This window comes from Bubalus bubalis, chromosome 9 (genome assembly GCF_019923935.1).
Source record: "Bubalus bubalis isolate 160015118507 breed Murrah chromosome 9, NDDB_SH_1, whole genome shotgun sequence".
In the NCBI taxonomy this organism is placed as follows: domain Eukaryota; kingdom Metazoa; phylum Chordata; class Mammalia; order Artiodactyla; family Bovidae; genus Bubalus; species Bubalus bubalis.
Window position 1 is genome coordinate 86,089,408 of NC_059165.1, and position 15,726 is coordinate 86,105,133.

At 39.0% G+C, this 15,726-nt stretch overlaps 1 protein-coding gene across 1 annotated transcript in view; it reads left to right on the forward strand.

Moving 5' to 3' along the window:
* The window catches only part of SLC27A6 (solute carrier family 27 member 6), an 82,659-nt gene that overhangs the window by 20,595 nt on the left and 46,338 nt on the right, over positions 1–15,726 (forward strand). Inside the window, exons 3-4 of the mRNA XM_006060223.3 lie at positions 9,080–9,238; positions 10,512–10,636. Of these exons, the coding sequence (XP_006060285.1) occupies positions 9,080–9,238; positions 10,512–10,636 (284 nt within the window). The remainder of the gene's footprint in view (positions 1–9,079; positions 9,239–10,511; positions 10,637–15,726) is intronic.

Sequence of the window (15,726 nt, forward strand, 5' to 3'; positions counted from 1 at the left end):
ACTATTAACAGCTCCTGTTCTTGAAGATTAAAACCAGTGTTTGATACATTTACACAGCAGGCTGAAAGCAAAAGCACTATTAATTTTTTATTTGATATTTATTCATATTAAAGTTATACAGTACAAAGATAAAAATGCTAATAGTTTTAGAAATATTAGAGAGAAGTACCCTGCTTACCTATTCTCAAACCAATTTTATTCGGTATTTTTCTTGCTATCGTCATTCAGTCACTAAGTCGTGTCCGACTCTGCAACCCCATGGACTGCAGCATGCCAGACTTCCCTGTCCTTTACCATCTTCTGCAGTTTGCTCAAACTCATGTCCATTGAGTCAGTGATGCCATCCAACCATCCCATTCTCTGTCACCCCTTCTCATCCTGCCTCCAGTCTTTCCCGGTATCAGAGTCTTTTCCAGTGAGTCGGTTCTTTGCATCAGATAACCAAAGTATTGGAGCTTCAGCTTCAGCATCAGTCCTTGCACTGAATGTTTGGGGTTGATTTCCTTTAGGATTGACTGATATAATCTCCTTGCTGTCCAAGGGACTCTCAAGAGTCTTCACCAGCACAGATCTTTCTGTAATCATCTCCATATATCTAAATAGCTTGAGAATTTTATTGGGTACTTAATAGGTGCACCCCCCAGTTTGTCCACAATGGAAGATGAAAATTTTATCTTCTTTCTTTACCACTCTCTCAGATTTTTTCCTCTGATACACATACTTTCTCTCTCTGACATCACTCTATATATTGTTTCATCATAAATATTGGTTTGATTAGTTATCCATATCATAACTTAGTATTGATAGTTTGATAGTTATCAGTATCATAACTATTTCTAGTTGCCTTCTATAGTATAATAAAATTATATTTGTTTTCTTTCATGTAAAACTCTCCCCAATCTGGAATTGATCATTTGTTTTTTCATTTGCTTGCTTAGTTTTCTCTACATCTATGACAAGTTTGTACCCATCCTTCTATCAAAAAGTAACTCACCTTTAGACATTGAAAAGCTTGTCTGTATTTTGTCAAGCCTATGTTCTTTCTGTTGTTGTTCTATTTTGTTTTGATTGGGGTATAGTTGCTTTAGTTCCTCTTTAGTTCTTTAGTGAAGAGGAACTAAAGGGCCTATTGATGAGGGTGAAGGAGGAGAGTGAAAAAGCCAGATTAAAACTAAGTATTAAAAAACTAAGATCTTGGCATCTGGTCCCTTTCAGTTCAGTTTAGTTCAGTTGCTCAGTCATGTCCAGCTCTTTGCAACCCCATGAATTGCAGTGCGCCAGGCCTCCCTGTCCATCACCAACTCCTGGAGTTCACCCAAACTCATGTCCATCGAGTCAGTGATGCCATCCAGCCCTCTCATCCTCTGTCATCCCCTTCTCCTCCTGCCCCCAATCCCTCCCAGCTTCAAGGTCTTTTCCAATGAGTCAACTCTTCGCATGAGGTGGCCAAAGTTTTGGAGTTTCACCCTCAACATCAGTCCTTCCAATGAACACCCAGGACTGGTCTCCTTTAGGATGAACTGGTTGGATCTCCTTGAAGTCTAAGGGACTCTCACGAGTCTTCTCCAACATCACACTTCAAAAGCATCAATTCTTCGGCACTCAGCCTTCTTCACAGTCCAACTCTCACATCCATACATGACCACCAGAAAAACCATAGCCTTGACTAGATGGACCTTTGTTGGCAAAGTAATATCTCTGCTTTTGAATATGCTATCTAGGTTGGTCATAACTTTTCTTCCATGGAGTAAGCGTCTTCAGTCCCTTTACTTCATGGCAAACGGAAGGGGAAAGGTGGAGGTAGTAACAGATTTCCTTTTCTTGGGCTCTAAAATCACTGAGGATGGTGACTGCAGCCATGAAATTAAAAGAAACTTGCTCCTTGGCAGGAAAGCTGTGACAAATCTAGACAATGTGTTGAAGCAGACATTACTCTGCGGACAAAGGTTCGTGTAGTCAAGGCTGTGGTATTCCCATTGGTCACGTATGGTTGTGAGAGCTGGACCATAAAGGAGGCAGAATGCCAGAGAATTGATGCCTTATGTGGTGCTGGAGTCTTCTGATGTAAACAGCCAACTCATTGGAAAAATCCCTGATGCTGGGAAAGACTGAGGGCAGAAGGAGAAGAAGGATCAGAGGATAAGATGACTGGATGGCATCACCCATGCAATGTACATGAACTTGGGCGAACTTTGGGAGATGGTGAAGGACAGGGAGGCCTGGCATGCTGCAGTCCATGGGGCTGCAAAGAGTCTGACACAACTGAGCAACTGAACAACAATAACAACATAGTTGCTTTACATTGTAGTGTTAGTTTCTGTTACACAGTGAAGTGAATCAGCTAGATGTATATATATATATTCCCTCATTTTTGGATTTCCTTCCCATTTAGGTCACCAGAGCATTGAGTAGAGTTCCCTGGGCTATACAGCAGGTTCTCATTAGTTTTCTGTTTCATCCATATTCGTGTATATATGTCAATTCTCAATCACATCTTTCGCAAAGCTTTCCTCCCTACGATTTCAATCTTGACATGTCCTAGGTTCATTTCTCACCATCACCCTGAGAATTCCCTTTAGACCTTCTTTCCAATCCCCTGATTCTTGGATTCTCAATTTATTTCCTTGGTTTACTTTTCATTTTATCACTGCCCTTTTTTTTAGCAGCTGCTTGTTAGTAGGTAAGTTGAAGTTCTCACATGCCTGAATTTTTTTTTCCTACCCTTACCCTTGTATAGAATTCTAGGTAAGAAATGATACTGGTGCAGGGGTTTGAAGGCATTGCTTTTTTTACCTTCTGTCTTCCAGTATATATATTGAGAAGTCTTTTTCTTCTGCTTTCATATCCTTTATGTCAACCTGGTATAGTTTTTCTTTCTTTTGGCAGGGGCGGGGGTGGTGGGTGGCAAGGGGGAGGAATTTTTACAATTTCATGAGCCTTCAGTATTCTATGATTTCAAGATTATTTGTACTGGGACTAGTCTTACTTATCCATTTTGCTGGTAAATTTGTCAGCCTTTTAAATCTAGAAACTCCTGTCTGTCTTGCAATTCTAGGTACTTTAAAATTTTTTTAAAGATGTCTGCATATTCTTTTCTTTATTTCTATGTTTTTCTGCCCATTCTCTCCTTCCATTATTTTGTTTGTTTGTTCATTCTTTTATCTTTGGATCTCTAACTTTTTAAAGCTTGGCCTCCTTGAACTGTTATTAATTTTCTCATCTTTTCTATCCTATTTTCCTTCTCTTACCTTTTGGTTTACTTTTTGAGAGATTTATATTTTAGGTCTATGTTCTCTGAATATTTCTCATTTTGTAGCATGCTATTTTTGTATTATTGATACTTCATTGTCTCATACCTCTCAGAATATTAATATTTTTTTAAAAATTTCTTCTCTCTACCTTGTCTCTATTTTCTCTAACATCCATTTACTTTTTATTTTACAGTGACCTCTGTTCTTTAGAGGATTTCCTCACATATCTGTTGACCTTTGGCTGCTCATGTTTAAAGTTTAGCCGTCAAAACACACATACCAAAACAAACCAAATCCTAACTAGAAGCTCTGTGTGACTGAGTGGGATTGTGAGCTGGTTAGTTTCAGTGTCCAGGGCGTTTTGTTGGCAGATTCATGACTATCAGTTTTACTTCTAGGTGCTTTATATTCCTCAGACCAGAACCTTGAAGGGAAAATTAGTAAACTGTAAAAAAGGAGCTGGAGGAGGATGCCCACTTTCTCTTATTCCCGCAATATGTTCAGTCTCTCTCCTCCCTGATGTTTCCAGAGGCTCATCTTTTTCCAGAGAATACATATCAGATCTTTACCAGTGTGGGGGAAGCAATCTGATGCTGTAATTTCATTTTATTTTTTACATTTTAAAATGTCAAAAGCATTTATTGACATTCTTTCAAATTTAGATTGTGAATGATCCTATATAAGAAAAGTTACAAATATCATTTCTCTTTAGCTTAAAGTTCTGAGCAACTTGGGGTCTTATAGAGAGCAAAGCAACATACAGAATTTGGCATACAGTAGATGTCATGCTTTATAAATACAAAACTGTCAAAAAATGTAGCAAAATCACATTTGCTACAGACTAGGGTCCTTGGACTCTTTAATCAATAGAAAATGGAAAGGGATCAGATGAGGAATTCAGGCAAGGCTTGATTGGGACTCATGCTGCCGCAGCACAGAAAAGTAAAAACAAGTAACAAGCGCTCTTGCTGGCTCCCTAACTAGGGAGGGCAGGCTGGTTCCTAAAATGGGGTGAGGGTAGGGGTGGATTGCTGGGTGGGGCTGGAGGGGTAGCTTAAGTGGTCTGCCCACCCCCTTTGAGGTGCTGTTTACAGGCATCATGTACAGTAACCTCCTTTTGCTCCTGGCACCTCAGAAATGGCAGTTGATTTGTGCCCCTTTTGCATGTTTTTCATAATTGCCTCAACTGTACATGCAGTGATTTTTAGTCCCTTATAGTTTCTTCTATTCTGTCACTTGAGGTGCAGGCAGCCCACGTAAAGGATCCCAGGCCCCAGATCCCAGCCTGTCTCATGTTGAGCCTCATTAAAGATTGAATTGATGTTTTTTATTTAAAAGCATCTCTCTCTCTCTTCCTTGATCTCTCTTTCTCTAAACTGATGTTTGCAGCTCGAAACCCAGAGCTGGTTTAAGTGATAGTAGTTGTAATGATCATGAGAATTTATATTAGTATTGCCTATTATCATAAAAATCAAGCAGATTTTCTCAAACAAAAAATCTTATAATGTTGATAATGAAGTAAGTGTTGATGCAAGTTAGGGAGTGATGTAAAGAAGTGAGACTTAGAAAAGTTAAAAATGATGGGAGCAGAGTCTGCTCACAGGCCCTTTCAAGCAAGTTGTATGGGAGCCCTTTGGATGACATCAAACCTTTCCTAATCATTTTGCTGCTGTGAAACTCACCAAAATAATATATCCATCGACCTAGGGACAAACTTAGACTGTCTCTGAGTAAGGAAAAGCTGAGGTCAATTTTTATACCATTCATGTGTCTTTGACCTGGGAGATTAAGATCTTGATGAACAAGAGAGGCTTCCCTTATTTATGACTGGTGGAATTGCTTCTTAAACAGAACTCCCATTTAGCTCCCTCTTTATAGTTCCATATTGATACTCCACTCTGGGAGGTACCTAGTCCCCAAGTTTCTGAGCCTTGCTGGGATTTTGTGGGAGCAAATCAGCTTTCTTCTAGGCCCATCTTCTTGGGTCTGCTGTGTCAGCTGTCCACCTGCCTTTCTAAAATCGTGTTGCTGTCACCTCCAATTCCATTCTTTTTTGCCTTGAGGGCCTATGTGTGTGTTCAGTCTGCCAGTATCTACTTCCAAGGTGTCTCGTTGAGTTTCATTAGGCACCTCAAGATCTCCAGGAAAGGCTTTTGAACCCTGGAAACAGCAGCCTTGTGGTCAGCCACTCCTGCAAGTAGTGGAAGGAGGAAAAAGATGGACCTGCCTTCCAGGCTGCACTGGGACCGGTTGCAATCACCATTAAGTTTATTTCCTTTTGTCTTGCCTGCTTAATCTTAGGGGTCCTTTCCCTTTTCCAAAATCATCCCCAGATTCCCAGATTTTTTCATCCCTAGTCATGAATTGGTTTTCTCTTAATAGCATATCTTCTTCCTTCTTCCTGCTAATCACCAATTCACTGGACAGAGCCTCACTCCCACCTTTATGCCTGGACCTCATCACAGTGGTCTCCCCACATCTGTGGGCGTGTGGAGTTTTAATGCTAGGGATCCACAGAAGGTTAGAAAAGCAGAGGATATCAGAGACCATCTAAGGTAGCATTTTTCCAAGCTTGTGCCACACATATCCCTTCATGTCTACAAAGAAAAAAAATTAAACTTGAAGAGGTGCTTTATGACCACAGGAGTTTGAGAAACACCATTGAAAAAAACAGTAACATTTTTGTACAGTTGGGCCCCTCAAAGGCTTTAGTATGGTAATGAACCAACTCTTCCAAGAGAGACTCTAAGTTGCAGTTTTAACAAGCTTCATTTATTCTGTTGGCTCTCTCTTTAAAACTTTAAGCTTCATGAACCTTTGATCATTTTCATTGTTGGATAAGCTCCTATCTGTTGTCTCCTTTATCAAAAAGTCTGAGTGCCTTAAATAATTTATAATAACTTTTATAATAAGTTAATGAGATCATTATTCACTTAAAACTAACCAAAAAAAGAACCAAAACATGAGTAATTTGTTTGTTACTAAAGCGCATTACAGGAGTGACATAAGCACACAGGTGAAAAATAACTAGATAAAGCATCCTTCATTTTTTGACACACCTCCAACTGAAAAATTATTTTTAAAGCTGGGCTGCCATGAGATCAGGAACAATATGGAAAGTAGAGAATATGGTAACTGAAGAACAGCAGGTAGGAACTTCTCAGAGGCAGAAAATGCATAAATATTAGATTCTCTGGACGAAGATGAGAAAAGCAATTACAGTATCAAGAATCAAGGATGCTAGTCTCACTCAAAGTCTTTATAATGGCTTTGACAAGAAATTTTGGAGGGATTCTCTATCCATGTGGAGGACAAGAAACTCTTTCAGGTTGTGAGATGCCTAGCTATCATAAAGAGCCACAGAGATTTCTTTTGAAAAAACTTAATAAATGAATTTTAGTTAGGATTGAGGCAAGACCATGCCAACTTTGTGTCTGAGACCAATCTCTTCCAGTTGATGAAACTGAAGCACAAAGGCTGTCAGAAAATGTCAAAGCAGGTGCAACAACAAGGCCAACATGAAGCTCACTCTGGAAGAGTGTCCGGAAGTCACCGTAGACTGGGGTTTGCAGTCACATGTGCTGCTCTCACTAAAAATCCCGTGACAACCTTAGTTTTATTCAGTAAATAGGTCAAACTAGAGAAAAAACGGTGTAATTGGGGCATTTTTATACCAAATATGGCTCTTTGAAGCTTCCTAGATAAAAGAAATGCAAAAAAGCAAAATAGCTGTCTGAGAAGGCCTTACAAATAGCTGTGAAAGGAAGAGAAGCAAAAAGCAGAGGAGAAAGAAAAGATATAACCATTTGAATGCAGAGTTCCAAAGAATAGCAAGGAGAGATAAGAAAGCCTTCCTCAGCGATCAATGCAAAGAAATAGAGGAAAACAACAGAATGGGAAAGACTAGAGATCTCTTCAAGAAAATTAGAAATAGCAAGGGAACATTTTATGCAAAGATGGGCACAATAAAGGACAGAAATGATATGGACCTAATAGAAGCAGAAGATATTAAGAAGAGGTGGCAAGAATACACAGAAGAACTGTCCAAAAAAGATCTTCACGACCCAGGTAATCACGATGGTGTGATCACTCACCTAGAGCCTGACATCCTGGAATGTGAAGTCAAGTGGGCCTTAGAAAGCATCACTACGAACAAAGCTAGTGGAGGTGATGGAATTCCAGTTAAGCTATTTGAAATCCTGAAAGATGATGCTGTGAAAGTGCTGCAATCAATATGCCAGCAAATTTGGAAAACTCAGCAGTGACCACAGGACTGGAAAAGGTCAGTTTTCATTCCAATCCCAAAGAAAGGCAATGACCAAAGAATGCTCAAACTACCACACAATTGCATTCATCTCACACACTAGTAAAGTAATGCTCAAAAATCTCCAAGCCAGGCTTCAACAATATGTGAACTGTGAACTTCCAGATGTTCAAGCTGGTTTTAGAAAAGGCAGAGGAACCAGAGATCAAATTGCCAACATCTGCTGGATCATCAAAAAAGCAAGAGTTCCAGAAAAACATCTATTTCTGCTTTATTGACTATGCCAAAGCTTTTGGCTGTATGGATTACAATAAACTGTGGAAAATTTTGAAAGAGATGGGAATAGCAGACCACCTGACCTGCCTCTTGAGAAACCTGTATGCAGGTCAAGAAGCAGCAGTTAGAACTGGACATGGAACAACAGACTAGTTCCAAATAGGAAAAGGAGTACATCAAGGGTGTATATTGTCACCCTGCTTATTTAACTTCTATGCAGAGTACATCATGAGAAACGCTGGGCTGGAAGAAGCACAAGCTGGAATCAAGATTGCCGGAAGAAGTATCAATAACCCCAGATATGCAGATGACACCACCCTTATGGCAGAAAGTGAAGAGGAACTAAAAAGCCTCTTGATGAAAGAGGAGAGTGAAAAAGTTGGCTTAACGCTCAACATTCAGAAAACTAAGATCATGGCATCTGGTCCCATCACTTCATGGGAAATAGATGGGGAAACAGTGGAAACAGTGTCAGACTTTATTTTTTGGGGCTCCAAAGTCACTGCAGATGGTGATTGCAGCCATGAAATTAAAAGACGCTTACTCCTTGGAAGGAAAGTTATGACCAACCTAGATAGCATATTAAAAAGCAGAGACATTACTTTGCCAACAAAGGTCCATCTAGTCAAGGCTATGGTTTTTCCAGTGGTCATGTATGGATGTGAGAGTTGGACTGTGAAGAAAGCTGGGTGCTGAAGAATTGATGCTTTTGAACTATGGTGTTGGAGAAGACTCTTGAGAGTCCCTTGGACTGCAAGGAGGTCCAACCAGCCCACTCTAAAGGAGATTAGTCCTGGGTGTTCATTGGAAGAACTGATGCTGAAGCTGAAACTGGCCAACTTAACTTTGGCCACCTCATGCGAAGAGTTGACTCATTGGAAAAAACTCTGATGCTGGGAAGGATTGGGGGCAGGAGGAGAAGGGGACGACAGAGGATGAGATGGCTGGATGGCATCACCGACTCGATGGACATGAGTTTGAGTGAACTCCGGGAGTTGGTGATGGACAGGGAGGCCTGAACTGCTGTGATTCATGGGGTTGCAAAGAGTCGGACATGACTGAGCGACTGAACTGAACTGAGATTTCAAAGTCTTTCATAATTTTATAGTTTTAATCCTCTGGGTAGATCCGAGATTCTAGAGATTGGCTAAAGTCATAGCTGGCATTTGTATGGCCCCTTTTGCCAAGCATATAGACCATTTTGATGTATTTTTGTCTCGGTTGCTGTTGTAGTTGATACCAACACAGTATCTTTTCTGTTATATATATTTTTTTCCTTTTCTTCCAGGTCTACCAAAACCAGCTATGATTTGTCATCTGGCAGCTATAAAGAGTTCTACTGGATTATGGGCTTTTGGTTGTACTTCTGATGACATCATTTATATAACTCTTCCTCTGTATCATAGTGCAGCATCTCTTGTGGGAATTGGTGGATGTATTGAATTAGGTACGCTTTCATTGTCTGTTTGAATAAGTTTTCACGATGTCTAATAATTAGAACTTGTCTTCATTAAAGTTTGAAATGCTATTGGTAGAATTCAGAGTAATTGTGTGCATGTTATACAACTATAAAATGTTTACTAAAAGGACACAGCTTCATCACCCATTGGAAAGAGCAGTGCTGCGGGAATTTGGCCTTGTGGTTACAACTGGCTGTTGACAGGATTTCCTTCTCCATGTGATCTCTCACTGTTTAGTGGCCAAGCCCTGCCTCCTTAAGTGGAGGTAGGAGCTTTCCCAATCAGAAGCCTAGTATTTCTTAAGTCTTAGCTTTGGAAGTCACATGGATCATTTTATCTGCATTTTGCTGATCAAAGCAAGTCACAAGCCAGCTCAGAATCAAGATTTGACGAGTGGGGAAATAGACCCCACTTCTTGAAAGAAAGAGTGTCAAATTCACATTGTGAAGGTAAGTGCAGAGGAGGAGTTATTGAGGCTATCTTTGCAAACATTGTACTCCCAAGAAGTCATTTGGTGGAACTGACAACTCAGTAGATTCCACTGATAATCATGCTGAGATTATGTGTCTGTTACTAGCTCACTCAGAAATAATTTTAGAGATCACTCACCACGATTTATATATATATATATCTAAAATACTATAAAGTAATTTTGTAGAATGGTATGTTTAGAATGTGATAAATGTCCACAGTAAATAAAGATGAAGGTCAAGACATTAGCATTTTCCTTGGAACATATTCATATGACTTTAAATTGTTATTAAAATTAGGTTGTTAAAATTAGGTTCTGCAGTCATCAATGAACCTTTTTGTTGGTGCTTTCTTACTAATTCTGCCTTGTTAACTCAACCTCAAAATATATGAGGCTGCTTTAAAATTTTTAAAAATAAATACTATGTATATATTCAAGGTCAAAAGTAAGTGAATATTCTTAGTCTCTGTGGAGAAGGTTACCCTTATCTATATTCATTCTCTACTACTTATAACTGTCCTGTTTATTTTGACTGCTTCTTTCATCCCATGTATTATAAGAAGCATATCTACAGTCAAATATAGAATTACAGCATGAATATTTTTAAAAGATTTATTGGACTGTAAGATTAATGTTTTCAAATGAGCTTGATATAAATGGCCGCTGATAGATTATAAAAGCCTTGAAAGTGAGCAAAACTCTTCTGGACAGAGCAACATCGTTTGTGTTTTATGTTGATTCTGCCCTTGAATTTTTTCCCTTGTACCTTTTTATGCCTTTTCTCATAGGTGCCACTTGTGTGTTAAGGAAGAAATTCTCAGCAAGCCAGTTTTGGAATGACTGCAGAAAGTATAATGTGACTGTGTTTCAGTACATTGGAGAACTTTGTCGCTACCTTTGCAAACAACCTAAGGTAAGAGAAAAAGTAATTTCAGAAAGAAAAGGTATTGAGAGATAATAATTTTTGTTTGCTTATACTCCATTTTTTTTCCAGAACATAGTTTAACTGACTTACAAGGATATATGCAAAACCCCAAAATAAAATAAATAGAAAACAATCAAAGAAAATAAAAGAAGAGCTATTTAGGAATGTACTAATGTGCTTTTTATTGAGGCAAGGGAAGAGAGACTCGCAATCCGGTCCACTTCATGCTTATACTGATTAACATTTCTGTAAACAACAAAAACAATTTCTGTAAACATAGCATGCATCTGATTATGAAATTACTTTCTGTTTACAGAGAGCAGTTATTCCAAGGGTTGAATTAGATCATCTTTTACAATGTTGGTCTTTTAAAAAAAACACAAAAACTAATGACACTGATTATACTTGTTTTTCTATTTCCTTTTTTTTTTTTGAACAAGTGATTGCATTAGAATATTTTTTTGTTTGGTTTTGCTGTAGACTTAAAAAGAAATGTTGCTTTGCACTTTGCACTTATCTTCCCGCTAAGGTGGTCATTATCACGACCTTTTGATAAATCACCCCTTCTGAAAACAGACAGGTAGGGCCAGTTGTGTAAGCCTGAAGGCTGTCTTTATATTAGTTGGTTTGCTTTTTTGCCTTCAGGAGTTATCTGCTTTTCCTGGTCTCATTTGTATTTCAAGATGCTTATTTTTCAACTATCTGATGGTCTAAACATACTTGAGGCTACAAAGAAGGGACTCTGTAATCAAATCTACACCAGCCCCCTGAAGGGTGCTAATAAAGGATGCCTCACTATGCAAGGTGGAGCAGCAGAGCCTGACTGATGACCTGCCCTTGACCTTTGAGAGAAACATTTTCTAAGACATCTCTCACTCATTACCTTTTCCCATCTTCACCCTGGCTTAAGGCATGGATGGTGGACTGGAATGCCTTCTCTGGCAGCTAAAATATGGACATGTAATCCTTCCTTACCCACAGCACAGCTGAGGCTAGACTGGAGGCATTTAAATAAGACTGTATTAAAGATATGGAATTACACAGGAGAAAGAACACAGAGAAGAATCTGAAACTGGAGAATCTTATTTACAAAATGCTTGTCATTTTAAGCTTGGAGTTTACCATCGTGAGATCTCCTATCTGACTCCTGACCTGCCTCCTGTGGGAGAGGCCATGCTACCCTTTCGTCTGGTCAAGAGTGCTTCAAATCCCTATGCATTCCCCACGTTCATAGCTTAGACAAGGAGTCTCATAAAAGTGTTTCAGCTTTTTGACTTTTATTCTTCTCTAGGAGAGTTTGCCAATATCAGAATTGTGGTCTTAGCTGAAGATTCCCAGTAGAATAATTATAGGGGTACAGACTGATTTATTTCTTCTTACAGATTTTATTGTATTTTTTGATGATGTGATACCTGAACTATTTGAGGAATTAATGCCCTCCAGTAAAAGGAAAGGCTTTTTCAGTGCAGGACATCATAAGCACTACCTAACAAACTTCTTCATAGCCTTTCTAGACCATGGCCCCAGCCATTCCTATTTCCTCTCATCCTTTATTAGCAACATGAACTTTTGCAAGATCATTTGCTCTGTAAGTCATTATTACATGGTTGGATACATACATTAATTTTTTTCTATAAGTTTTACCATCTTAAATGATGCTGTATTTAGTATCCTCGTGGAATATAGTCAGTGTAGGGCCTCAGAAGTGAAGGTAGTCAAAGAACACGGACGTTTTGGTGAGTTTTATGGCAAGTTTCCAGATTGCTGTTCAGAGTGATAGATGTGATTTAGAATCTCATTGACAATTTGGAGTATGCCCACTGCACAGTCTCTTATTGATACTGAGTGGTATTAAAAATAATGGTCTTCCAGTGTCCTTCACGAAAAACTAGACACTAGTTGTTTTTGTCATTGTTATTGTTAGTAACGCTTACATTTTATTTACGTGGGTAGCGCTTAAAATACGTTATGCTTTGTAAGTTTCTTCAAAAGTCCCTGTAGGATGGAGAACAGGGAGAAAAGACCAGTCTCCCTGGCTCACTCTTTCAGATATAGCGGATGAAACCCAACTTGCTTGGGCTTTGTAGTAATATTGTTCGAACAAAGAATGTTGTTTCTTTTTTTAAAAAATGAGGAAAAGAGTTCTAATTTTATTTCTAGTTTTATAAACTAGAAGCTAACATATTTTTGATTTCTTTGTTAAGATTACTGGCAAAATGGGGTAGTTTTTTAACTGTAGCTCCCTTTTAGAATACCTCTTTTACTTATTTATCTCTTTGGCACATGTTTTATCTTATTCATTTGAGCTCCTATTTCATATAATAAATTAATTAAGTTTGTTATATTTGCTATAAGCCTTTTTTCAAGATGTTTTCCTTTGACGTTTTTAAGTGAGGTGAAATATTCTTTTCTCTAAACTTGTACTGCGCTGATTTGGGAGAAATACTGTAGCTGAAGAAAATTTGAGAGAACTGAATTGAGAGCAGACCTCCTGGTTGTTTAGTTAATTATTTTAATTCTTAAAGTTCTTTGAGGAAAGACTCGTGTTTGTGAAATAATCTCTAAGCACTTACCCAAAGACAAGTTGATGAGGAGAGAGGGAAACAAACATATTTGCTGAAAGGAAAACGTAGCGATTTTTTTTTTTTAACAAAGATACATTGTATTACCTAATCTTCTTTGTTGATTTCTCACAGACAGAGTACAAACAGTTCTTGGCATTAAAGATTGGGAAAAGAAGAAAGTCATTTTGTTATGACATCTTATCCCTTCAAGGGGATCTTGTTCTCTTGCTGCCCAGTGTTCCTTCCTTTCAATGAACTTCCCCTGAAAGGAAGTGGCAGCGTGTGCTGTGCAGGCAGCATAGCAGTGGGTTCAAGTCGGGCCACAGAGTTAACAAGTGACACAGTCCACACACCCTCAAAGAAAGTAAATTGCATGTCTCATGAGATGTGGTTTTAAGCCCCAGAGATATTTAATAGACATATTTAAAAGAAAGCAAAACCACATATTCTCTATATCTAAAGTTGTTGTCCATCTCAGGGTAAGTAATATATTCTGGACATTCACCTGAAGGCAGAAGCCACAGTCTGAGTTGAGTGTTTGTATGTAGTTGCATAAAAAGCTCCTAGAGTTGACTGTCCCTAGCTGGAAGCACTTATCTACAACCCCCCCCCTCCCACTCAACCCCATCATTTTTCTCTTTTTAAAAACTTCAGTTACAAAATTTCTTTTGGCATAAACATTTGGATATGCCTCAAACTGCTGGCAGCAGCACTGTCCTTAAAGAAAATCTAAAAAAAAGTATCTGAGGTACTCGCTCTGCTTAGTCATGGAGTGTTGGAATTATCCTCTTCCCCTGAGACTAGAAAAGCAGCTCTTTCCCCATCTTCCAATCTTACATATTTTCTACATTACTGAAGGCCATCATACATTTTATCATAGATCTAGCTCTATATTTTCTTAATATTAGGGCTTCTCAGGTGGCACAGTGTAAAGAATCTGCCTGCCAATGCAAGAGACACAAGAGACACTCAGGTTCAATCCCTGGGTCAGGAAGATCCCTTGGAGGAGGAAATGGCAACCCTCTCCAGAATTACAAAAGTGATTACAGATAATGATAAATATTACGAAGCAACAAAACCTTTTTTTTTTAATTTTTTTTTAAATTTTATTTTATTTTTAAACTTTACATAATTGTATTAGTTTTGCCAAATATCAAAATGAATCCGCCACAGGTATACATGTGTTCCCCACCCTGAACCCTCCTCCCTCCTCCCTCCCCATACCATCCTTCTGGGTCGTCCCAGTGCACCAGCCCCAAGCATCCAGTATCGTGCATCGAACCTGGACTGGCAACTCGTTTCATACATGATATTTTACATGTTTCAATGCCATTCTCCCAAACCTTCCCACCCTCTCCCTCTCCCACAGAGTCCATAAGACTGTTCTATACATCAGTGTCTCTTTTGCTGTCTCGTACACAGGGTTGTTGTTACCATCTGTCTAAATTCCATATATATGCGTTAGTATACTGTATTGGTGTTTTTCTTTCTGGCTTACTTCACTCTGTATAATAGGCTCCAGTTTCATCCACCTCATTAGAACTGATTCAAATGTATTCTTTTTAATGGCTGAGTAATACTCCATTGTGTATATGTACCACTGCTTTCTTATCCATTCATCTGCTGATGGACATCTAGGTTGCTTCCATGTCCTGGCTATTATAAACAGTGCTGCGATGAACATTGGGGTACACGTGTCTCTTTCCCTTCTGGTTTCCTCAGTGTGTATGCCCAGCAGTGCGATTGCTGGATCATAAGGTGGTTCTATTTCCAGTTTTTTAAGGAATCTCCACACTGTTCTCCATAGTGGCTGTACTAGTTTGCATTCCCACCAACAGTGTAAGAGGGTTCCCTTTTCTCCGCACCCTCTCCAGCATTTATTACTTGTAGACTTTTGGATTGCAGCCCTTCTGACTGGTGTGAAATGGTACCTCATAGTGGTTTTGATTTGCATTTCTCTAATAATGAGTGATGTTGAGCGTCTTTTCATGTGTTTGTTAGCCATCTGTATGTCTTCTTTGGAGAAATGTCTATTTAGTTCTTTGGCCCATTTTTGATTGGGTCATTTATTTTTCTGGAGTTGAGCTGTAGGAGTTGCTTGTATATTTTTGAGATTAGTTGTTTGTCAGTTGCTACATTTGCTATTATTTTCTCCCATTCTGAAGGCTGTCTTTTCACCTTGCTAATAGTTTCCTTTGATGTGCAGAAGCTTTTAAGGTTAATTAGGTCCCATTTGTTTATTTTTGCTTTTATTTCCAATATTCTGGGAGGTGGGTCATAGAGGATCCTGCTGTGATGTATGTCAGAGAGTGTTTTGCCTATGTTCTCCTCTAGGAGTTTTATAGTTTCTGGTCTTACATTTAGATCTTTGAGGTGATGGAGACCAATGAGTGGTAGGAGTGAGGGATTGCTGATTAGATGGAGCGGTCAGGGAAGGCTTCACTGACATGGTAACCTGAGAGCTGAGGAATCATGATGGTGTGGCTGGGATACCGCCAAGGCAAAGCTAGCGGA